A 25,834-nucleotide genomic window follows, 5' to 3' on the forward strand; every position below is an offset into this window, starting at 1 on the left:
AATTGGGCTAAATGGATCCTTTGAAAAACTGTAAATTAAAAGCATATTATTCTAATTTGAAAGTATTTTTAGTACTGCAAAGCTCTTTAGTTTTAAACCCCCAACACTATTTCCTCTTTAATAAAGCATATAAGTATTTAGCTCATGTTGTTTTTAAAAAAAGAACAAATTCACTTGCATTTTTCTACAGTACTGTAAGCAACCCAATGTAAACCCCACAGGATAAATACAGCTTATTCTTGATGCACACCTAAAGAAGGATCGGAGGAGTCACAGAGGAAAGATGGCTGCTAAACCAATGATTCCTTCTTGGTCCTAATGTGTTTACTTTGGCCCTCAGGAGGGAGAATGAATGGCTGCACCCTCCAGAAATGGGCTCCTACTGATATTACAACTCATGTTGTCTTTTCTTGGGGTGAAACTATAGCAAATAATTTCTTAGGAAGAAGCGCTGTACCTCTTCAGTATTCCAGACTATATAGTCGATCTGGCTGGGTTGTGGTGGATGAGCTTATCCATTAGGCAGTGACTTTCCCAACTGTTGACATGGCATTTCTTCTTAGATGTAACTTGTATACTTTTTATATATTAAAGGCCAGACATCTGTCTAGCTCACTGTCTTAACTATTATAGTTACCAGTAGCAGATAGCGAAGAAACTGTAAGACACAAGCATGTAAAAGACAAAGGTGTAGAGCTGAGATTACATTCTGGGATTTAACTTTAAACACAGCAAATTCAGGCAAATATTTTGTCCTCTCTAAAAGAAAACACTGACAGTTCTTCATGTGTATACCTGTAATTGTAGTGGTTATGCTTGTGATAAAATACAGAAATACTAATATAAGAGAGTTGGATGTAGTCAGACCATTGCATTTCAGTATTAGTTCATCATAGCTTAATATGATTATTTGCTAGCCAGCAAAATTTAGTTCTGTTTTCAGGTGAATAACCCCTAAAATCATCTTGTTCTGAATTTCATCAGGAAACCAGCAGAATGGATTCTCTGAAAAATTCTACTTGATAGTAATAGAGTATACTCAAAACCATTCATTACTACATATGTGGCATTTACATTTGAAGTCGATTCCTGTCACAGTTGGTAAGCCCTCTTTCTTGTAGTCTTCTGTTTAAAAAAAAAAAAAAGTCAGTCTTGTGAATATATCTACTATTCAGCATATTCTAAATTGTATTTCAGTTTTTTTTAAAAGAATCTGCAGTTCTTCTATTACAAGCTTTCATCACAATGCATTCTTTCTTGATTACTACTTAATCTTCAGACTGCTGAAGCTGTTGAGTTTAGCCCGAGCCCAAAGTTTGGTATTTTTTGTGCATTCTAAGGGTGAATACATTTATCCAGCCTAACAGTTCAAAAGTTCAGAAGCAATTTTTGAGTTTACACATAAGCTCTAAACTGGACCGTAATCTGAAGCACTTAAATATCAGAGATAGAATTACAATTATGAACAATTTTGAAGTTCTGAAATCTGCTGGTTCTGTTTCAGACTACCGAACTACCACAAAAACTATAAAGCTTCTTAAGTAAGCTATGATATACTTCAGTAGTTTTCTGCTAATTTCTGTGGATAACCACATACATACCTCTTTTGTCAGCAGTTTTGGTGTTTCTGGTTCCAATTTGATAGCTTTAAACTTTTCAGACCTAAAACAATAACTTCTCAGCAGTTCTAAAATGTCAGAAGTATTTAATTTGAGGTGTGCTAGCATTTCTGTTTAAACCTGAATGTGGGAATGCATTTCATTAAAACGAAAGTAAAATTTTAAGCCATGTTGTATCTGTCTTTTTGGAACTTTTAAGGTGAGTAAAATGACTTCTTAGGTTAAAAGAAATCATTGAGTTTTCTAAACTAACAATGCAAACTTTTTTAGATGAAAAGATAGATTCAAAAACACCTGAAGCAGCAACACAAACAGAAGAATTGTATTCTTCACCAGATCCAGAGAAGATCCAATCTCCTTTCACTCAGAAGTATCAGGCCTGTAGAGCAAACCTTCAAAGCACCAGCTGGCTCACTCTGTCTTCCAAAATGGTGTATAGTCAAGAATTGAATTTGCCTGAAGGAGTAGAGATAATAAGTGTAAAGCCATCAGCAGGTTTGTAATTTTTTTTTAAAGAGTAAAATAAGGAATCCTTCCCTTTCTGACTTCGGTCTTAAAATAGAAACGAAGTAATAGTAAGTTTGGTATTTGTTGTTAAAATTAAAACACCTGTAGGTGGGTGCAAAAGGTTTACTAAAACTTGCTCGCCTGACTTTGTATGTCCTGGAACTAATAGTAAAGTAAAGCTTATAAAGCTTTTATTTATTGAATTCCAGATTCTTGCAATAAAAGGAATTATACAAACACAAATTTAATTTTCTAGTCATTCATGAAATTTTTTTGTAGGATTTATACTGAAATTTTAAGGCTTTCATCGGTAGTCTTTCAACAAATATTTTATAAAAATTTTTAGATTTCTGAATGGGAAATGTTTGATGCAAAAGATGATAGATATTAATATTCAGGTTTAAATCATAGAATTTCACTCCTCTCTAGAGCATGAATCACAGAATGGTTTAGGTTGGAAAGGACCTTGAAGATCATAGAGTTCCAACCCCCCCGCCATGGGCAGGGACACCTCCCACTAGACCAGGTTGCCCAAGGCCACATCCAGCCTGGCCTTGAACACCTCCAGGGATGGGGCCTCAACAACCTCTCTGGGCAACCTGTTCCAGTGCCTTACCACCCTCAAAGTGAAAACTTCTTCCTAATGTTTAATCTAAACCTGCCCTCTTCCAGTTTAAAGCCATTCCCCCTTGTCCTGTCACTACATGCCCTAGTAAAAAGTCCTTCCCCAGCTCTCCCGTAGGCCCCCTTTAGGCACTGGAAGGCCGCAATAAGATCTCCCCGGAGCCTTCTCTTCTCCAGGCTGAACAGCCCCAACTCTCTCAGCCTCTCCTCATAGGAGGGGTGCTCCAGCCCTCAGATCGTCCTCGTGGCTCTCCTCTGGACATGCCCCAGCAGGTCCATGAAGGAATGAAAGGGTAAAATGGTTTCATAGGGTTTTGTTTTTTTTGTCACATTGCCTCCTTTGTGAGACCCTACAAACAACCCTCTTTGGGAGGAAGTGCTAATTTTTTTTTTGTTTCAGAATAACAACATAACTGAAAAAAAGTCTTTACTTTTTTGCTTGCTTTTTTAGTATTTCCCCTAGTAACAGTGTATTTTCTTTAATTTTAGGGCATCTGAGTTCTTCTTCCATATATCCTGTTTGTCGTGCACCATATCTGCTGGCTACATCATGCTCTGATGGAAAAGTTCGATTCTGGAGATGCAGAGTTACCACTGAATCATCAGCTTCTTCCATTCCAGAACATGGGACACGTGGTGATGTTACATATGTATGGGAAGAATGGCCTTTACTGATTGAGGATGGATTTCTTAGTAGTAGTGCTATTAGTGTTCCTGGAAGGCCAACTGAAGTTAGCTGTGCACACACAAACAGATTAGCAGTAGCATACAAACAGGTAACATCTAAAAATAGTCATCTTTCTCAAGATTTTATAATGCACGTTAGTATTTTTGAATGTGAATCTACAGGGGGTTCTTCCTGGATTCTAGAACAAACTCTTCATTTAGATGAGATAGGCACCATGCTAGACTCTGGTGTTAGTATTGATAGTAATTTAGTGGCATATAACCAACAAGACATTTCTCTGTCTCATGGTGGGAGTATTGTGCCCAGCACTAAGCACTTGGTGCACTTAGACTGGATGTCTAGGGAAGATGGTTCACATATTCTAACAGTGGGAATTGGATCAAAACTTTATATGTTTGGTCAGCTGTCTGGCAAACTGCAAGAACAAAATGGTAAGGAGATTGTAGCTATCTCCCATAGTGGCAGTACAAAGGCTACAACCCTTTCTAGGTTTGTTCTGCTGCGTTGTGTTGACTTGGTTTCATCTGTAGAGGGGTCACCTCCTTTTCCAGTCTCCTTGTCTTGGGTGCGTGATGGCATTCTTGTAGTTGGAATGGATTGTGAAATGCATGTTTATTCCCAGTGGCAATCTCCTTCCAAGCAGGAGCTAGTTAGTACTGATTCCTACAGTGGAAGTACGCCGTGTATAACTAGCTTAATGAAACAAAGCCAGTCAGCTGCTTCAGGTCTGCACCCACCAAAGCGAACCCTGCCCAGATCTATGACCAGCCTTGCACAGAAACTTAGTGGGAAAAGATCTGCCTGTGATCTGTCTACGGAAATGGAAGATTCTGGTCTCTTTGAAGCAGCTCATACATTATCTCCCACTTTACCTCAGTACCATCCATATCAACTGTTGGAACTCATGGATCTTGGTAAAGTACGTAGAGCAAAAGCCATTCTGTCCCACCTGGTGAAGTGCATTGCTGGAGAAGTTGTTGCTATAAATGAATCTGAACCTAATCATGATAAGAGGCTTAGATCTCTGACCATCAGTGCTAGTGGAAGTACTGCAAGAGATCCCAAAACATTCAGCAAAACTGAGACTGCAGACTATATTGAAATAGACTCTGTTCCACCATTGCCTTTGTATGCTCTGCTTGCCGCAGATGACGATTCATCTCATACCTGTTCAGAGAAGTCTAATAATCAAAGTGGTCAAAATAAAAAGGATATGCCCAATGACAATTATGAAGATCTCTTTCAAAATACTGTTGTAAGTACAGATGAACTTGTTACATTTGAGGCAGATGAAGACAGTTCGAAACCAAAAGTCATTGATCTTTCTCAATATAGCCCAACTTACTTTGGACCAGAGCATGCTCAAGTTCTTTCTCGTCACTTGCTTCATTCAAGCTTGCCAGGTCTGACTAGGATGGAGCAAATGTCATTGATGGCATTGGCAGATACAATTGCTACTACCAGTACAGATATTGGAGAAAGCAGAGACAGAAATCAGGGTAAGCTGTCTCTTCCAAGTTAAATGCAGTACTGTGCTTCACAACCTTTTGGGGTAGTATAATTGTTTTATAAAATCTGACGCCCAAGACTGCTGCAGGAAACCTGCCAGGTGTTGAGCCTGAAGAAGGAGGAAGTGCGCCTGAGAATAAGGGTGTGCGTGCAACACGACACCATGAATGGGGTGTGAGTGCTTGGGCAGCAGCTCCTCCTTTAACAGTTCGTTAAATACTGTGCCATCACAGTCTTTACTGTATAACTAAAGTTTCAAGACTTCAGACTTTCATAAAATCAAATTTTGTATTGTTAACTGTTAATGCCAGTTTTAGTCCATCAGTCCATATGCCGTAACTTTTTCTAATTCACTTTTTAAGAGATAACTTTCTTAATGTCCAATGTTTATTGCACTATGTAGAAAAAATGCAAAGTAAGTTTATGGATTTTTTTTTCTATGATAACACCTTTGTTTCTTGCATTAAGAACAAATAACTTCAGAACTTCTCATATTTGAAATTTTCCTCTTTCCATTTCATTGAAGGGAAGAATTATGAATTAAGCTATTGTATTTATGAATTTAAAGTGTTAATAGCCACAGAATTGTAAAGCATTTCTTCTGTGAAAACACCCAATAGCTACTTATAGTAGTTTCTTTAAAGTGCACATAAAAATATTTAATTCCAGGTGGAGAAACTCTTGATGAATGCGGTTTAAAATTTTTATTGGCTGTTCGGCTTCACACATTTCTGACAACTTCACTTCCTCCTGTACATCGAGCTCAACTGCTTCACCAAGGTAACTGATGTGCTTTCTTAGATGAGATGACTCTTAGTGACATAGCTGTGCATGTGATTGCTCTTCTATTGACATGCCACTGCAGAATCAATGAGTTACTTTGTTGTTTTTTTAAAAAAAAAAATAAATTGTTCAATATGAATGTATGCCAGAGCAGAAAATGTTTCTTTCTTTTTTTAGGTAGAGATCTTGGAACTGAAGTGATTTTTTTTTTCCTAACAATTTCTTAGTTTAATTTTTTTTCTATTTCTCCAAAAGAAATGGCTTTTCTGCACTTCTAGTACCGTGTTGTTCCAATAACCTTCTGCAGCAATAATGCAGTAGAAAATGGAGTATGTATTTACTTAGCTTTTTTAATAATTATTTAAAAAAAAACCTCTTACAGTTTACTCAGACTTAAAATGTTTTTTCATATGCTTACTGTAATTATCCAATTAATTGTTTCAAACGGTTTTCTTTGGTATACTTTTAAGTAGTTTCAACCTGATATTGCAGACAACTGAATGAGAGGGATTTGATTGGGCCTAATCAAATCTAAAGGACTGTCTGTGATTGCTTCTTTACCCTTTCATTAGTCATCATGACAGTTAATGGTATCTCCGATCTCATGGCTTTTCACCCCTCAATTGCATCAGAGATTGGAATATGCTAGGACTGCCACAACAGAGTACCACTGAGTTAGCTCTCTGATGAAATACTTTTAGTTCATATACTTCTGCTGAGCTTAGAAATTGCTGAGAGTAAGTAAACCATATGCAGAGGTGCAGCTGAGCGTGCCTCTGTGCAAAGAAGCATCTCCTGGTCGTCACTAGAGTTGCAATTATCCATAGCTGCCTGTGCTGCTGCTTAGTAATTGCTCTCTTCTTATGTGATTTTTTTTTTTCTTCCAGTTTTCTTTTGTATCTCTATCCTCAAATGTGTTTTCTACTGTGATTATCTGAAACTTGGCATTCTCTAATCCAAATCATACTGAACTTACCTTTCAAAACGTTTAATCAGTACGTTGCACTTTTTATCATGGCTAATCTTAATGCCACCCACTAAAAGTATATTTTGAGCTTCAGTCAGTAACTCTGTTCTTTGCAAACTTACACAAAGAGTTTGCAGGTGAAAAAATGTTTTAATCTGTATGAGCTTTCTTTAATATTTGGTATTCAGTACTTACAAATATTTTAAAATTTCTGTTGCCTCATCAGCAATGCACTTAGAAATGCAAAATAAACAATTTGATGTTCTCCCCTTCTCACTTTCCTACCTCCTTGACTTCAGATTCTGGATTATTTTATTAGTGAATCTCTCCCTCTTTTTTTTTTTTATGGCTTATTATGTAGGCTTATCTACTAGTCATTTTGCCTGGGCATTTCATTCAGTAGCGGAAGAAGAACTGCTGAGCATGCTCCCTGCATTGCAGAAAGGAGATCCAACATGGTCAGAACTCAGAGCTATGGGTATAGGATGGTGGGTTCGAAATATCCATAGCCTGCGGAAATGCATAGAAAAGGTAAACATAGCATTCTGAAACAAAATTACCAAACTCTTTTCAAACAGCTTTCCTCTGAGTTTACTTTCTATTTATGTGGGTTTAAATTTTTAGATATGTTCATTGTTTCTGAATGTTTTGGGCTGTATTTTTTGTACATGATTTATTGTATGAATATGAACTTTTGCATTTAAGTGTGGTTCTAGTACTTTAGGTTCCAAATCCCAATGTGAAGTACACTTTGGGCTTTTAGATATTCCTTTTTCAAGGTGGCAGTGTACAGTGCTTATTGTGGGTGCTCAAGATACAGATTGAGCATATAGTGGTTTTTACAGCAAAATTAGGAAACAAGTTATGGAAAAAGGTTTCTTTAGAAACTTATCGGAAGTGGTGTCAACTATGATATTGTACATCTGTCTTGCAAATTGATACATTTACATGATAACAAAACCTTCTATTGTTTTGTTTTAGCTTGTTGTTGGTTTTTGTTTTGTTTTTTTTAAACATGTATTTTAATCATCACAGATGCGGCAATAAGCCTAACCTCATTATCACTTGTTTTAAGCTCTTGGAAAAGCCAAATGTGTTGAGCTAGAAAATGACATGCACAAGATACTTTGACTACAAAGCACAAAGTGGTAAAATGCATGTCTCTACTTTTACGTTTCAGTCTTCAGCAATTAATCATCACTTTATGAAACTTACCTGCCTTGCATTTAAAAAATTCAAGTATTCTGGGCCTGCATTTAGGGTTACCTTACATGGGTCTTGGACTATTCTTGCTGCCACTTACCCCTTCTTCCTTTCCAACCTCCAAAAGTAATCTCCTGTAAACAACTTTTCTCCTGTTGTCACTGGTCCCAGCCTGTTCTTCGAGACTCCATCTGTCCTATCATTACCAGAGCAACTAATAAATTAATTTTGTTATGATTTCAGGAACTGATTTCAGATGTAGGCATTCCCATTTGATCTGCCAAAAAGCTCCTAGATCTGGAAAAGCATTAACTAAATGATATCGAACAGAAAGAAGGGGTTGAAGCTGTGGTATCTTCACATGTTCTTATGTCAGACTCATAGTGAGAGGGGGGATCCTATGTTAAAGATAACTTCCAAGCACTGCGGGACATGGGATAGGAGGAGCAACAGGAATCTCAATTTAGATTCATTTAAATTTCGGTAAATTTTTTTGCTGTCAAACTGTCTTCACAGGTGGCTAAAGCAGCCTTTCAGCGAAACAACGATCCACTTGACGCGGCCATTTTTTACCTTGCAATGAAAAAGAAGGCTGTGATCTGGGGATTATATAGGTAGGAGACATGCAAGCTCTTATGTGGAGTTTCATACTATCTGGTATAATTTTGGGAAAAAGCTTGAGTGTGATGGTGATCCAAAAGAAGCACAAATACTACCATTGAAAGCTGAGATTCAGTTTCTAAATTAGTCATACATTAAATGGGTAGTTTTTAAGCTTTTTTGTATTTACTGAGGTAATTTTGTTGCTGTTTCTGAATGTAGATGCTTCAAGTTTTAGTCTCAAATCTACTGTAATTTCAATCACTGCTTAATTCTGATTTATTTTTGAGGACTACCTGTGTAGCGTGTGGAATGACATGGCTATCTTTTAGAAAAGTGTTTGTTGTTACAAATTTCACCTGAAAAAGTCAACTGGTGTTTCATAATATAACGTTCAATATTGCAAATTTCTTAAAAAGCCGTTTGCATTGTCACTTACTCTTAAGAGCTCATCTGGAAAAAATGAGCTTTTCTGTATTTGTATCAGGTTAACTGAAAGTACCATTAGTTTTTTTATTTACTGAAGTTTTTGTTATTTTTGAATATGAAGCTGCCTATGCTCCCAGTGTGGTGAGAGCCTCTGCATTTCCTAATAAAAAGATCTGTGTAAAATTCTACTGGCATCTGAGGAAATGAAGAGCCATAATGCATCTAGTAAAATATATATTTTTATCAATTATGTTCAATATGCAGGTCCCAAAAAGATACTAAAATGACACAGTTTTTTGGAAACAACTTCACTGAAGATAGATGGCGTAAAGCAGCATTAAAGAATGCTTTTTCTTTGCTTGGCAAACAACGTTTTGAACATTCTGCGGCATTTTTCTTGTTGGCAGGACACTTAAAAGATGCAGTGGAGGTAATAAAATAATGAACTTTTTTTCATGTTTAAGACTGTGGTATTGTCAGAAACATACAAATATATTGAATGTGACTTGCATTTTGTATTAATATGACCCCTGAAGATTCTGGTTTGTACTTTTACCTGCCCCTCCCTCCCTCCACGATTAATGACCAATACCAAATCCTTGATCTTTAAATTTTGATTCTGTTTTAGCTCTCATATTAGTGATCCTAAAAATTCCCAGAGTTAATATCTCTATAATAATATTAAGAGGCCTACCTACCATTAACTTGCTTTCAGATTTTCTGCCCCGTCATATATGAAGACAACATAGTTTTTCGTTAGGAAGTTCCAGATCTGAAAATGAAGGCTTTTTGGCAGTGGTGTGGGTTGGCCTCTAGATTCCTTTCACAAAAACAATTATTTCCTGAGTCTGTTTGAATTGAAAAACTGGGAGGAAATAACGAATAATGGTAATGAAGGACTTGTTCTGAAAAGCTTCATAACCAAAACATCCAGCTTTAAGACATGGCATGCGCACACTGACAATGATTTATTGAAGACAATTGATTTCAAAGATCTAGTGTTATGTCAGAGTTACTCTGACAAAATTGCAAATCATATATTGCATGTAATAGTTGGCCACAGCTATTCTGCATAGTTCCTGCTAATTTTTTACGGAATTGATATACCTACTTATCTCAATCTGAACAGATTCATGTCACTTCCTCTCTTGTGATCATTTTAACCACAGGAGAAATTATAATGTTTGGTCTTGTGAATATATTTATTTTCAATTAGGTCTGCCTTGAAAAACTGAATGACATTCAATTGGCTCTTGTAATATCAAGACTTTATGAGTCAGAGTTTGAAGTATCTGGTACCTATAAATCTGTACTACAGAAGAGAGTTTTGGGAAGTGTGTTTCCTGGAAAAGAGAGCTTAGGAAACATGCACTGTGACCCTTTTCTGCGAAGTATGGCGTACTGGATTTTGGAAGATTATAGCAAGGCTCTTGACACTTTGATTAAACATTCTGTTGAAGACGGAGGTAAGAATATGAGTATTTTGCCTGTTAGATTGGTTTTAACTGTTTGTTCATGTAAGTAGTAGTTTCTTAAAGCACAGTTTGAACAGGACCAGGTACTGCACAGTTGCTCACCATTGCTAGTAAATAGCTTGCTGTAGCAATGCATGTGTTTTTATAGTAAATGTGGTGACTGTATTGTTGTTATCCTGTATCCCATGAATGGATACTTAATTTATCCTTTAAGTATATGAATATCAGGATAATGAGAATGACCCTGCAGTCATACAGCTGTTTTTCCAGCAACAGCTTAAAAGATGAAGAGACAGATTGAATTCATTAATTAATTTGACTCCATCACAACCTTGGAGAAGCTTGGTGGGGATAAATGAAGATTTGAATCCCCAGAGTTGTGTAATTAATTTTAAAAGCTGACTTCAGGTGAAGTTACACACCTCAGGATATTTTTGAGCAAATGAGGGATATAACATTCAGTTGTTTCTGTCTTGGTCACATCCTCCCCTGTAAAATATTTTTTAATGTTACTAATTCTTAAGTCAGTTCAATGGCTTATTTGTGGTGTTTTGCTTTGTCTTATTTAAATGGCGCTCTTCTATGTACCTTGTCGTATTATCTGTAGTTAGTTGTGCCATAACTCCTGATAGAGGAAACAGTAAGAGCGTATCTCAGCTAACCCAGACTCTTTGAAAGCTGTGTGAATCATCCTACGCTGATGCTTGTATATTTTCACGGATTTTCATGTTGTGGTTTTGGACATGAAAATAAAATGTGTAGTCGCTGCACTGCTGTATAATTCATCTACTTGCATGTAATATACTGATGTCGATATGTACAAATGCTGTGGATTTCCTAGTTTTATTATAAGTTAATTTTTATTAACAGGTAGATGAAATAAAAAATATTAATCCAAAATTTTTAAGACTACTTTATTTTTTTAAGTAAAAATCTTTAGTAAAATGTAACAACTTATTGTCTTCTAGTGATAGACTTCAGAAATCTAAACTGAACAGGAATGTGGTCTTGTTTGACTGCAGTAGAACTGGCATGAGTGCAAGGAACAGAAATGACAGCTGTTTTAAATTAAATGTCTTACCTGCTCTCCCACTCAAGCTTCTCTTTTTAGTAGTGATTAGGTTTGGCAACATACTCCCTCCCAAGATATTTGAATGATAAAGGAGCAAAAAGGAGGGGTGCAATGAAATTAACAATAGAAAGAATATTAAGACCTAATATCCTTCTGATGAACTTAGAACTTTGCAGGTGGATTATTTCATACAGAGTGGTAGATTTTCCTCATGATGCAATATCTTTTCAGATGGAGGAGGCGGCTCATCAAGTTGTAACCCTGCAGTGTTTAACTTCTATAACTACTTAAGAACACATCCTCTTTTGTTGAGACGTCATTTTGGCTCTTCTGATACATCTTCCACACACATTTGCTTAACAGTAGAAAATGGATTAGCTGACAAAATCAACTTAAGTGAAAGACGGCTGTTTTTCACCACTGCATATGCTCATCTGAAAGCTGGTTGTCCTATGTTGGCCTTAGAAGTGTTATCAAAGATGCCCAAAGTTGTCAAGAAGTCAAAGTCATTCTGTAGATCCTCTAGTTTAATGGACACTAGTAAAGATTTCTCACCATCTTCTCCAGTTAAAGAATTGGAAACAAAAGACCAGTCTTCCAGTGTTGATTGGTCACAGCCTGTACTGAATGGTCTAGGTTCATCTTCAGATTGTTCATCAGGAAAACATTCAAGTTCTACTCTTTCCTTTGACTGGAGCCAGCCAAGTGTGGTATTCCAAGATGAACACTTGAAACTACAGTCAGACAGTGATGAAAGTGATGAGAATGACGATTCTTCCCTGGTAATGAAAGAGCTAAAACCTCTGGAGAATACTGAAAAATTATATGAAACAAGTCCTAGCTACACAGAGTCTTTTAGTATAGTTGATGACAAAGATATTCTAAGTCCATCAGAAGATGTAATTTCAGCACAGCTGAAATTTAGAGCATGCCTGAAAATTCTTACTGTAGAGCTTCGTACGCTATCCACTGGTTATGAGGTTGATGGTGGAAAGTTGAGATATCAGCTTTATCAGTGGCTTGAAAGAGAAGTTGTAGCTCTTCAAAAGACCTGTGACTATAGCGTTGAAGTAGAAGAGATACAGTCAGGAGTTAGTGTGATGCCAGAGGAAGCTCCATTACATGAAAACACTGAAGATTTAGCTGACCAGCAAAAGAATATGTTACAGAAAGAAGACTTCCAGAAGAGACGTCAATGGCTTCTGAAATACCAGTCTCTCCTAAGAATGTTCCTTAGTTACTGTATACTTCATGGCTCTCATGGTGGAGGTTTGGCATCTGTCAGAATGGAATTAATTCTGCTATTGCAGGAATCTCAGCAGGTATGTGGTGTACCTTAGTTTGTGTTTTCTCTGCTTTGGGTTTGTTGTAGATTTTTTTTTGAATGTGTTACATATTATTGTTGAAGTTTTCCTGTTATAGTATGCACCTATTTTATAAAAAAAGTAACACTTTTTAGTATGTTATGTCTTCTGTAGGTTATGGGGGTTTTGTTGCTTAGAATCCCCTTCCCCTCTTTCAAAAGTTCTTCTGTTCCCTTTAGGAAGCTGTACTATCCCTTTATGTGTGTATTTCTTGCTTGTTTTTAGGAGCAGTCAATACAGATACCTTCCAGCCCTCTACCAGAGCAAAGCTCTGTACCTCTCCTATTTGCTTGCACAGCTAGTGCCAAAACAGTGGTGGCTAACCCATTGCTACATCTCGGTAACTTAACTCACGATATATTACATGCCATAATAAACCTTGATTCACCACCTCATCCAGATACTCAGAACAATAAGGTGTGTATTTTTTTTGTAGTTCTGTGGGTTTGTTGTTGTTGTCATTCTCCAGTTTGCTGAAGTCATGAATCTTTCTGACAGCATGAAAACTTTCTGATGTGCCTACTCACGACAAGTAATAAAACTGTGGAACATAAATATATTTTGTAGTACTTAGCCTGGGCTAAAATAGTGCCCACTGATTATTACTTATTGTTGAGGTGCTAAGCATCTGGTTGAACAAACTGGAGTAGATTGGTCTCTCTCAGAATGGATATTTGTCCAAGTGACATCCATTATGGAAAACATGTACTACTTTATCAGTGTCACACTTGTCTTCATGGCAGTATAATCATTACTTTGGTCATGTTAATGGTAAACTCTGCATTTCAGTCCTAGATCTAAGTGAAATTAAGTTTTGAAGTTAAGAACTGATTGTCAGCAAAGTGCAGTAAACTCAGACTTTTTTGTGAAGCAGTATATATGTTCACAGAGTAAACTATAGTCTGGTGTTTTTAAGTTATATTTCTGTAAGATTTCTTCTGCATTTAAGGGAACAGACAAATAAGTATAATAAACTCATTTTTTTAAGTGAACCTTTTTGATCAACAGATTCTCTAGCCCTTTACATAAGTGTGTGTGATACATTAAGAAATGTATCAGGTATGATAAAAAGAGTGATCAGTGTGTTACTGAGTAAATTGCATGTGTGTTTGAGAGGTGCATGAGATTGGTCGAAAACTAAGCTGAATTACAATTTCCATTCTGATGCAAAGCCTATGTATTCTGAGCCAGCATATTGCTAGTGTCTTGGGGTATAATCACTTATGACTGTAGTATAGAGCTTTAATATGTTGCTGTTTCTTAATTGAAACATTGCAGCTAGAGCTGATCTGTGATTATGGGTTGGTGGGGTGAGTGAGTGCTTCCCTATCCTTTTCATTACAAAGTAAATTGGTTTATCTGAAATGGATTCTGAAGAGAAAGTGTCTTAAGTGATATTTGCCAGTCATCACTGTTAATCTTGAGTGTAATATGTTCAACAAAACTTTGTCTTACAGATATATGTAATGCATACCTTAGCAGCATCACTCTCTGCTTGCATCTACCAATGTCTTTGTGATGGCCACAGCTACAGGTAAAGATCTATGAAAAGTACTTTTTAGAGAATGGTCAACACATTGTCTCACTATAGTGATGATGTAATAGTGCACCAGAAGGCAGTGCTCACACCTGCCTACATCTAAAAAGGGCTATCACTTGAATAGTTTTAAACATAACTTTTTTTTATAAATACAACATCCCACTTTTCTGTTTCACAGCTCATTTCAAGCAAATCAGTTCACTGGAACAGTGTATCAGACAGTGCTATTAACTCAGCGCCATTCTCTAAGAACAGCAAGCTTAGAAGAAACAGTGACTCCCAATACATCACCTGCTCAGTGGCCAGGTATCTAGAGTTGATTTGTTTCTTTCCTCTTAAGGAAGACTTAATTGTCTGGATCCAGTGCAGGAGCATGCAGCAATGCTCTGGTCTTTCTAGTAGTATTTGTAACAGCTGTGTGGTAAAAATAAGTTCTTATAATAAAAGTTCATCTTCATTTTTTTCAAAAGCTGTAAGCTAGTAATTCTGGTTGTTCACTAAGTAAGGTTGATTTATATTGCTTTCTCTTGCCAAAAAATGTTAGTGGGGGCTTTACTAAAGGGCAAGTAAATCGAAAGTAGGGTGTTGTCCCATGCTCTACTTGCTCCCCCTGCAGGCAACAGGTCAGTCTCCCCATTATTCTGCTTCCTTACTCTTGAAAAGGACTTGAAAAGCTATCTAAGTTTGTGCACCATCTCAGAATGATTGTAGCTTATGAACAACTTTTGAACTAATTTTCAACTATTGACAGTGAGAAGTTTATAATGAATTACGTTTTGCTGTACCTTTAAAACCTACATAGGACTTCAGGTAATTCTTAACATGTGCTGGGACCTATACTAATGAAGCTACACTGGTCATGTTAGAGGGAGTGTAAGCTATGTGTGTTTACTGCACTCACTTTAATGTAATTGTAACCAAAACATATGCTTTCGTATTATTGGATTTGTTTTTCAATAAGAAAATTTCACACTATAAAAATCTCTTGGAGAACCTGCAGCAGTCTTTGTGTTTAATGCTACCCTATTTTTTCTTCTCTGCAAACTGTTCTGTCACTGAATCTGCAGATTTTAGAGAGGAATTGGAACATCATCTGTTTTCTTTTTATTTCAGTAGTTGCAGAGTTAAATTTCTAACGAATGAGATGAAATTGTTAGCAGTTGTGCTTATAGATACCATAACCTTAAACCGAAGTGAAGTAACTAAATGTTGTGTCATAGAGTTTCAGTACCAGGCAGCTGAATTAAAGCTGCCAGTGTTTTATTTAAGAAATACCCCAAAATTTGAGTGCTCTTTTCTAATTTTTTTTCTCTTATTCTTGAAAAGTTGCTATATATTTGTTTAACTATTAGTCCAAAACATTAAGCTGTTAAAAATAAATAGCATGCCCCTTTCTTCTGGAGTTTTCAATTTTCTCTAAGATTTAAAATTTTCCTACACTAGAAGTTACTCAATAATGTAGTTTTCCAGTCAAAATACCTATGATAATCCAGAGTATGTTCACACACACATATATATGCTTTCTCTCTCTATTTTGTTTTAATAAACAGGAATAACAGCTCTAATACGTCTCTTGAATTCTGCTGGTGAGGAAGCCCAGCCAGGTCTCACCGTTTTACTGTGTGAAATTCTAACTGCAGTCTATCTGAGTCTGTTCATCCATGGCCTAGCAACACATTCTAGCAATGAGTTGTATAGAATTATGGCTCATCCACTTAACAACAAAATGTGGTCTGCTGTCTTTGGAGGAGGAGCTCATACGCCCAGCAGAGGACAACTGCAATTAAAGACAAAAACTGGTTAGTTCTATTGTTTTACTTATATTTGTCTTTGGGGGTTATTAAGAAAACTATGTCACTACTGAAAACTTCAGAGTAATTGCTTTAAGTAGTTCCTGTTTGCTAAGAGTTCCATATGGTTTTAAATCTGCAAAGAAAAACAAGGATCTAAAATTATTAGTGTAGATATTATGTAGAAGAGAATATGAAGCGGAAGTGATTGTTATTGAAATAAGGTTTCCAAGTAGCACAACTGCTGTAATGTGAGGGGGTTAAGTTAATCTTAAAAAAAATTCAGTGCTTTTACAGCCTAGTTTTTAATGTTCATTTTAAAGCTTTCCAGTTCTCTCCTGTAATACATTCCCATTTTACAAATACAGTATGTTTTCTTTCTTTGGCAGGTAGGCACTTCCCAATGCCTAGCCCACAGCAGGTAGTAGTGTTCTCCATGGAATGTGTGGGGTTTTCCAAATCCCTTACCGCCTTCAGTACTCATAGTCCTACTAAATCTTCAGGCAAGATACTAGATTTAGTACTAGGCCTCTACATGCAGTTTGCTATGTGTGATCTTTTCTTTTGCATATGTAGAAAGACAGAAAAACTTCTGTTTGCAAGCCATGACATCAAAATTTAAAGTGAAGCTTTGTAACTAAAGCAGCTGTTGAATTGGGCCTTTTTGAAAAAGAAAATTGGCAGTTCTGTTATATTCTTACTACACTTCATTTGAAATCAGTGTTAATTATAAAAAGACTTTGACCATGGTTTGAAAGGATCAGAAGTGTTTCATATCTTTGTTGGAGAGCTGCTTGTTTTGCTTTTTGAATATAAGAGTTGTTATGCATGTGGATTTCTAAGTGTTTATTCTAGAAATTACAAAGAAAAGGTGTCTTGTTCAATTTTGATAGTCTAAGAACCCTTTAGGAAAGCAAACAAGCTCCAGGTTTTAAATTCAGATGATTATAAATTATCCTGAGGTCCAGAATGAATTCTGTAATGCTTTCTTTTTTGGTACAGATTTGTGCATTGTAATTTACCTGGGCTTTCATAAAACCAAGAGCAACAATCCTACAATCTATCTGATTTTTTAAAGGGAATATTTTGTAAATATAGATTTACCTGAACTATGGTGACTTTATACATCACCCCTGAATATATATGTAGAAAATATAACTTAAACTACATAATTTTTATTATTATATTGTTGTCATTGATATATGTATGTTACATAAAAATTTCTTACTTTATGCATTTAAGGAAAACTGGAAATGTAGTCTGTTTAAATGCAGATTTTGTCAGACATTTAGAAAAGGTTTTTCAGAGTAGAGGTCTAATCATAAGTGAGTTCTTATTCTAGATCTGATCAGTTTTCTCTGTGGTATTGAATAAATATTTTCATTACCATTTTGTTAAGGTAAATATGTTTGCCATATCATAACTGTTGGAAGGCATAACTGGCATTTGTTGGCATTCTAAGTTTCCTGTAGGTGTTGGTAACTGTATACTGAGGTGTGTTACTGCTGCTACTACTGTTTTAAAATAAGATAATTTGGTTTTACATAGAAATGTATTCAGAAATGTACACTAAATGGCTGTCTACTGCATGTTTTCCTTTAAAATGAGTGCTGGCTGTCTGATCGCAGGATTAGTAAAACTATTGCTGGAAGAATCAAGAAGCTGAAACTGAACATGTAAGGGAAGAAGGAAACTTTTTAAATAATAATATGTATTATTCAAAACTTGAACAAACTAGTCCATCACCTAAGTCTGCCCTGTTCTGAACATAGGTTGGACAAGCTTCCCTCCAACCTACATAATTCTAGGATTTTATAAGATTATTATTTGTTTTTAATGTGTGTTTATATAGAGCAAATTTAGGGGAAAGAATTTTGGAGGAACAGCTGTCTCTGTAACCTGAAATAAAAAAAAAAAGGGGGGGAGGGGAATAGATCCCCAGTAAAGCAGAGGGGTCAGATTACAATCAGCTATGTTTTTATGCCTTTACTGTCACCTCTTACTTTTTCTTCTGACACCCAGAAACGAACATTGAGAAGTGACTGGAATGCTTGTTCCTGTCAACTATGGCACGTTCTTCCATAATATGATTTAGACTTTGTATAGCTTCCCATTTTGCTATGCAAAACTAGACTCTTTTTTCGTAAGTTTATTTTTAGATTTTTGTGGAATGTTTCCACTCTCAAATGGAGATTAAAAGCCAAAAATTCTTAACACCAAAAACTCTAATATGACACTATATGTCCCACATGTTGTCTTCTCCTTGCCAGCCCCCCCCCTGCTCCCCAATCCTTTAGGACTTTATCTGAATGTGGATGTTGATCTCCAAATTCAAACTTGTTTTAAGAGATTGTAGTACTATGTACCATGCTGGCCAATGAAGATATGTGATTTCTCTTTCTGCTGCCTGCTTTAGTTGACTTGAGCATATAATAGCTTTGTTTATAAAACTTTTATTAAATTATAATCTTTCCTTTAGACACAAACTAAAAAACAGGAACCAGAAAATAGTTCCTGGTTGTCTTGTAAAATCCTGACTTCTGTTAGAAATTAGTTTGTATGAAAAACTATTGGTTTCTTGCCTTTTTCACAGTAAAGATCAGACAAAGCATAGCAGTTTGAATGCTTTAGAGCTGCCTGACAGTTTACATTTTCCAGACATGTTTCTTGTTTTTGCAGTTGCAGCAAATGATTTTGACAAATTGGGTTAGCCTTTGAGAATTTACATTATGTCTTAAAGTTGTGGATATGTTTTGTTTTCAAAGAGGCAACTAGCATCTGAAAAATAATCCTATTGTTGATTATAGTAGAACACTTCAAAATCATATTTACCGTGTATTTCTCTTCAAAACTGCCTCACAAAGCTGTTTTGTAACTTAAGTCTATGTATAGGTGGTAAATTTTCTATAATCCAGAGGGTTCTTAAGGAAAAGTTTGAATTTTGCTTTAACAGTTAGAAATCCATAACCTGATTTCATATATTCAGTCATTACATGCTGTAAGAGTAAATGAAATGCAAAACTACTTCTAAAACTTGAGTATTTTACAAGTATACTTTATAGACTCAAAATTGTCATTTTGGGTTTCAGATGTAGAAATCAGAAATCTGATAATAGGTACCTGACTATTAATAGTCTTAAGATGAGTTATTTTTCTCCACTGATTGTTGTACCTTTCCAAGCAATTAAATAAGTTTTAATGCAAATATTATTTCTGAGTACTGTCCTAGTTGTACTTTGGTTGGGAGAAATTATAAACTGTCTTACTGTGAGTTTTGCCTGACATGCCAGAGGTTTTGAGAAACACATGCCTTAATAATGAGATGTGCACATAAAATTTATCCATGCTGTTAGTCTTATGCGTATGTTTCTCGTTAGATCCTCTGAATTCATTTTGTAGCTTTCACTTGCTCTCCACAAATCATTATTCATGACCTCCTAGAAAATATACTGCCATTATAGATTTTATAAATGTCTGAATTAGAGTAATGGAGCATCTAAGCAGAAGATTGATTTAGTGTTTAACCAAGTTTTGTTTAGGAAATTATAAAGAAAAAACAAAACCTTAGAACCCTTGCATTTATCTGCTTGTTGTACCTACTGTGAGGTACATTTCATCCAGAACCTGAAACAAAACAACAAAAACTAAACCTGCATTAGTAGTGCTTCAGACTAGAAACTCTCTGCTTCAGACTAGATCGAACAGTGCTATATATCAGCTACTCAGTTTCACCAGCAAATCAGAAACAACAGTGAAAAGGCTTAATTTTTAGACTTAATCTTCAGGAATGGCTTAATCTAAGAACAGATAAAAGGGTACAGATTCCTCAAGTTTTAAAGACTTCCAGCTTGTGTAAGGACCTAATGACAGCCATGCCAAACTGCTCCTTTTTAATGCAAATTCTGTGTGATGCTATTAGTAGTGGAAACTTTGACATCAATGTGAGAATAATTGTCTTGAATTCCAGCTCAGAATTAGAGACTGCACGTATTTTTTTACAGTACTTTGGAGTACTGAGTACTTGTGTGGCCTTTCTATTCTATATTAAAGTCTTTGTCTTCTCACTATTACTGTCTTATTTTTGGTGAAGTCAGCCATTAAAACAGATTAGAAGTTTTACTTGAAGTATTTGCACTGTGAATGATGGAGTAATTTTGGCTCAGCAGAAGAAGCCTTAGATGGTCAGAACAGGAGATGTCAACGAAGTTTGTGTATGCCAAGTATTTCGTTGTGCTTATCTTTTTTTTGAGATGTTTCCATTCACCATTTATTGAAGTGCCCACAATGTATATAATGTCTTCAGAAACACCTGAGAGTTTAATTTGTACTTGCTTTGAGCTTTCCAGTAAATCACTGCTCATTAAAATGATGCATAAATTCTACAAAGAATTTACAGTCTTGTATACGTACAGTAATCAAACTGCAGTTTATGGAACTTAATTGCAGTTGCTACTGTTGAGTGCTAATTCATGAGTAAGCAGAATATTAGGTTGAAAACATCAGGATTTGTAACCTTGCAAAATGCAGATTCTTTTCAGGTTTGAGGCTGAAATGCCCAGTATTGTAGACTTTCACCAGGCTGCTGTTCTAGTTGGCCCATAGCTTCCCAAAGAATTACAAAAATCTGTGCAGGGCTTTACATTTCCTAAAATTTTGAGGTGTCATTTAAAATCAGTTTTTCTTTGTCATGTCTCTGTCATTCCAGTCTGTTCTGGGCTTCATCAGTGCTGGTACTTGTTGATGCCTGCAATGAAGGATGATGCTTTTGTAAGAGAAGGACTGCATCATCTTATATCTCTTAATGAAGACTTGCATTTTTCATAGGGTATTGGGGTGTTGATGTTTCATGCCTGCACACAGTCTTCAATAAAACACAGTAACTGACTTGCATTTTAGGTTTTTGGGAAACTGAGAGATCAACCTCTTAGCTCTTCCTGGGAAGGTGGAAGGGAGGTGATGTGGGCAACAGGTCTCTTGAATATCCTTGCATGTGTTAGATGTTGGAAGAAATAGAAGCATTTTCCTTGTCTGAAATACTCCAATATTCTTGGAAAATAACATAAATTTTACATTTGTCTTACAAGTGAAATGGGATCAAAGTTAAATGCTTTGAATGCAAAAAACATGTCAAAGAGTTTTAACTAGAAATATGAGAAATTTGAAGGTGAATATAATTGGAGATCTGAAATCCCAAATGGCAAAGTCAGATTTCTAATGAATTTGTTAATTTATTTAAAGATTTTTTTTTAAAATGTAAAAGAGAAATTGGCATTAGTAGTATGTATTTCAAACCACTTAGATGGTTGTACTTTCATTTTCCTTAAATCCCCCCCCCCCCCCAATGGCTAGCCTGCATTATTCTTAAAAATACAAAGAATGATCTAACAGAATGGTGGAAAAAGTACTGTTTTAAAGTAAAGCATTTGCTTTTTGAATTCTGCTTAGAAAAACAACCTGCAAGCACATACTTGCTTATTTCTGTATCATGCAACATTTGTTCCTTATTTTATGCGTAGTGAATTTTGTTTTTTAAGCAATTGCTAAAAATTCACACAGTGATGCATGTGCATGCTCTTTCTTAGCTGATGAGCTTTAAATAATGAAATGAAAATTCATTGTACTGCAGCTATTATATTTGTGACTTTTAGTACAGGTAAGTGGATTTCAAGTATCTCTAACAGGAAAATAAAATTATGATACGGTATAGTAGTTCAACACAGACTGTTAAAATATCCCTCTTTCAAGATGAAAGATGAGATGCTGTCTTCAGCTTTTGTTAGATTCTACATATAAATTATTTCATAGCTCAGCTGCTTGTAGTTTTAATGGTTGTCTTCATACATGGTCAAAAATGTTTTTGAAAATCCTTGGAAAAACATGGTTTTTTTTCTGGTCCAAAAATTACTAAACTATGAAAAAATTCCATCAACCGCTGTAAATATAGAGAGTTTGCCCATTTGGAAAAAAAAAAAAATCATAGTTGAGAGATACAAAAAAACCCTAAAGCTATTTTTTTTAATCAACTTAAATCTTACCTCCATCAGGATTTACAGTTGGCTCAGTTTGTGTTACAAGCATTTAAGTCTTATATTGGAATATAACTCTTCTTAAATAAGCATTATTTTTCTTTTGTCCAGAGTGTTAAACCTAGTATATTCAAGTGATTGGAGTACCCAAAGAGTTTTGAAGGAAGTAGTCTCTCAGGCATTTATCAAGACTCAAAAGTCTCCTGTAGATAAAACATGTAAACAACAGCAATAACAACAACAAAAAAAAAAGTATAGGAATTACTCCTTTGTAGTAATTCACTCCAGACATACATAGGGATGCTGGCTCTTTTTCTGCCATCCCCAGCATTATTGACAGGAGAAAGTAATTTCAGAAACTTAGTGGAATTTAATTTTGTGGGCCCTTGGTAGCAGAAGGGAATAAGGAAAGTTAAAACAATAAAGCACCCATTTGTGCTTGTGATGTTCATATTAGTTCAGCCTTGCAACCAGTCTGGCCCAACATGTTGATGCTGGAACTCAGTGGTAGGGTTATCTATTCTCCAGATCAGCTCTTTTACCTTGCAGGTTTGCTTTCTTAGAGCCTATTTATTACTGCTGTTATATCAGCCAGACTCAAATCATAAGGCAATCCATATTCCCCTTAAGAGATGTGTAGATGAGATTTTTTATGACTAGGTGCCTGATTTCATTATTGCTCTATGCAAACCAAAAACCCTACTTGATTAAACAAGAAACAACCAAAAAGTTTTTCTATGCTCTTCCCCCACTGCTTTTTTTTTTTTTTGTCACTTAAAAAATAAATTTAAAAAAAAGTGGAGTGGGTAGAACTTGAGTGTTCTATGATTCTTTTGGGTGATGTCATAGTTTTCAAACCTTAACTGGAAAAGGGAGCTATTTAAATATTTAAGAAAAAAGTAAATGTTCAGTATTCTGTTAAATAGGTGTTGAAAGTTTGGGCGACTTCAAAAGGCAGTTTGAAAAATCAACTCACTGTTACTCTTAATGTTTTAGCTTGCTTTGTTTTACCTAAGTCTTGAACCCATTCAGTTGTTTCAATATAGAAACTAATTCCCATGCATTACATGTACCTACTTGAAAATAAAAAACAAGTTTTGCAATCAAGTAGGAAATGGATTCAAGTCCATTTTGTCTGTAATGGAAGATGAATGAAGGCCGCCATGTTGTATCAAATCTCCAAATATGATTCCCTCCCTCGTGTCTTCTACTTCAGAAGTATTCTGGAAAGCAAGAACACTAACTGCTTGGGGACAGTGACAGTCAATATCATTCCTCGTCTAGTAACGGAAAGGCTATATTGAAATACAATTCACGTACTAAGAACTGGAATGATTTCAGGTTATCAAATGTTATGTGAGCCTCTTCTTAATTAAGCCACTACTTTTTCCATATTTGTGAAGTTGATACTTCTCAATTAACAAGAAAATAAGGGATCTGAAATGAGGCTTGCTTGTTCATTCATTTGTGATATAACTGCATTAAGGTGTTTCTGATAGCTTGGATAAGCTATTTCCTTGAGTACTGTAATCATCAAGAACGTAACTCAAATCTCTCTTAGACATTTCTTATTCTAAAAAAGTCAATTTTGGGAGAAATGAGGGGACCCCTCAATGCCTAGAATTTAGATTATAGCAGTTAGATTATTATTACAAATAATTAGTCTTTCCTTTTTTGATAAAGTATATATCTAATTGCATTAGTTAAAACAAGGTATTTTATATTTGCTGGAGAAATATATTGTCAAGATGTACGAATTTATCAGAATTGTACCATTTAGAAAAAAGTACAGACCTCCTCTGGAAGGAGACAGTTAAAACTTGGAGTAGCAACGACAATCTTAGATGTTGGCACTATATTCTGAAAAACAAGACTCTTGGCTGGTCTTGAAAAACAAACATAATCAGTATTTCATAGTGCTTATTCAAGCAATTTCGTTTTGCAGTATTGTTGCTCGAGAAAAAATATTTGTTGTCTTTGTAGGAAGAAAACTTCTAATGCAGTTATGAGTGTCCTCTGCTATTTTACACTATTTGTGCTGGGTGTTTTTGCCTTCTGGAGTTCTAGCTATGTATTAGTTTTGCATATTTGAGGATTAACATTCTCTATGCTACATATATTAAGATAAAATTCTGAAAACTTGTAAGAGGAAGATTTTTACTTTCTGTTATGAATCCCCTTATTAAAAGCCGTAGGAAGGTGGAGCAACAATTTAAAGCAAAATACTGTATTTTCTTCCTCTGTAGATGATGGAGAGAAACAGCAAAAACGTTACAGGCTTTCATCAAAAACCTCTCCAAAAGAGAGTTCTCAGTCCCCTGCATTACCATTGGTAGAACAAGAATCTCCACCTTACAAAGAAAGATTTATTCCTCCTGAGCTTAGCATCTGGGATTATTTCATTGCAAAGGTAATTTTTTGCTGTTATGAAAGTTAAATATATTCTATCACTTCTGGAATGGTAATATTTTTCTTATTAGTCTTTATTCTAGGCAGTGATTTAGATGTGTGACAGAAACTGCCTGTTTTTATTACTTGTATTTAGCTTTTTCTAAAACGCTGCCTACAGATGCTTTTGAAACAGCTTTCTTAAAAACTGTTACTATGAAATTAATCTGTTTTCAGACAATGGTATGAACATAATGTTTTTTGCACTTGCAGAGTACAAATATATAGGTAATTGTGGATCAACTATTTAGATGAACAAGGAAATGTGAGAAGCTTTTTATCTATTTCAAATGAGTGAAATGAATGTGTATCCTTAATAGGAATCAAATTAGATTGCCTTCTGTCAAGTATGCTGTGGCAGTTCTTTCATTGTAGAAAGTTACTTAATTGTACGGAGTTGCATGGCACGTTCCTATATCAAGTAGTAGCCATATCAGCAAAATAAATACTTAGGCAGTATTTTAGGAGCAAGGACAAAAAAGAAATTGCAAATACTGAATAACATACTGGGGCACTGATGTTGGCTTATAAATATCGAATTCTCTAGGCAGGAGATAGGATTTTCTTGTTCTTTAGTCCTCTGAGCCCTTGGAAGAACTAGAGAGAAAATACACCGGTGGTTTTCGCTTCTCTCTGACAAGTAACAAGCTTATGTGTCCTGTGTGTTGTTTAATATATCTCACGTGAAAGTAAAGTAAAATAAGAATTGAAAAACTTAGTATTTTCATTCTCAGCATTAGAATTTTGAGTAATGTAAAAAATAGTTAAGGTGTTAAGGTATGCAATGGTTATGGACAGTTACCCTTTTCATGAGATACAAACTCCAAACGTTACTAAATTGATTAAGATTATTTGCCTGCTTTTTTATAAAAAACATTAAATATTATAATGATGTATTTTTCTTTTCAAGATAATTTAAAAATAGATTTTGGCTAGAAGATACTCAAGGATTATTATTTAAATTTTTAGCCTTTTCTTCCATCGCAAAGTAAAGTGGAATATGATTCAGAAGAGAGTCAGGAAAGTGGTGAGGATGATGAAGATACTGATGGAGATGTGTTTGCATCAAATTCACAAAATCAAGAGCATTCTAATTCAAATTCATACAGGTAAGTAACTCTTCAGAATGTGAGATGTTCTGTAGTGGCTAGACTTGCATTTCTGGCCTTTCACTTTTGAGATAATACACC

The 25,834-nt window shown here is 35.5% G+C and overlaps 1 protein-coding gene across 1 annotated transcript in view; it reads left to right on the top strand.

The window, feature by feature from the left end:
- Positions 1-25,834, top strand: part of DMXL1 (Dmx-like 1) — a 70,795-nt gene that overhangs the window by 27,199 nt on the left and 17,762 nt on the right. Inside the window, exons 16-30 of the mRNA XM_009893791.1 lie at positions 985-1,101; positions 1,890-2,114; positions 3,240-4,937; positions 5,617-5,727; positions 7,059-7,228; positions 8,417-8,514; positions 9,194-9,359; positions 10,146-10,407; positions 11,717-12,798; positions 13,066-13,257; positions 14,298-14,374; positions 14,559-14,686; positions 15,931-16,179; positions 24,428-24,606; positions 25,614-25,753. Of these exons, the coding sequence (XP_009892093.1) occupies positions 985-1,101; positions 1,890-2,114; positions 3,240-4,937; positions 5,617-5,727; positions 7,059-7,228; positions 8,417-8,514; positions 9,194-9,359; positions 10,146-10,407; positions 11,717-12,798; positions 13,066-13,257; positions 14,298-14,374; positions 14,559-14,686; positions 15,931-16,179; positions 24,428-24,606; positions 25,614-25,753 (4,894 nt within the window). The remainder of the gene's footprint in view (positions 1-984; positions 1,102-1,889; positions 2,115-3,239; positions 4,938-5,616; positions 5,728-7,058; positions 7,229-8,416; positions 8,515-9,193; positions 9,360-10,145; positions 10,408-11,716; positions 12,799-13,065; positions 13,258-14,297; positions 14,375-14,558; positions 14,687-15,930; positions 16,180-24,427; positions 24,607-25,613; positions 25,754-25,834) is intronic.

The sequence above is a fragment of the Charadrius vociferus genome, unplaced genomic scaffold (assembly GCF_000708025.1).
Source record: "Charadrius vociferus isolate BGI_N301 unplaced genomic scaffold, ASM70802v2 scaffold158, whole genome shotgun sequence".
In the NCBI taxonomy this organism is placed as follows: domain Eukaryota; kingdom Metazoa; phylum Chordata; class Aves; order Charadriiformes; family Charadriidae; genus Charadrius; species Charadrius vociferus.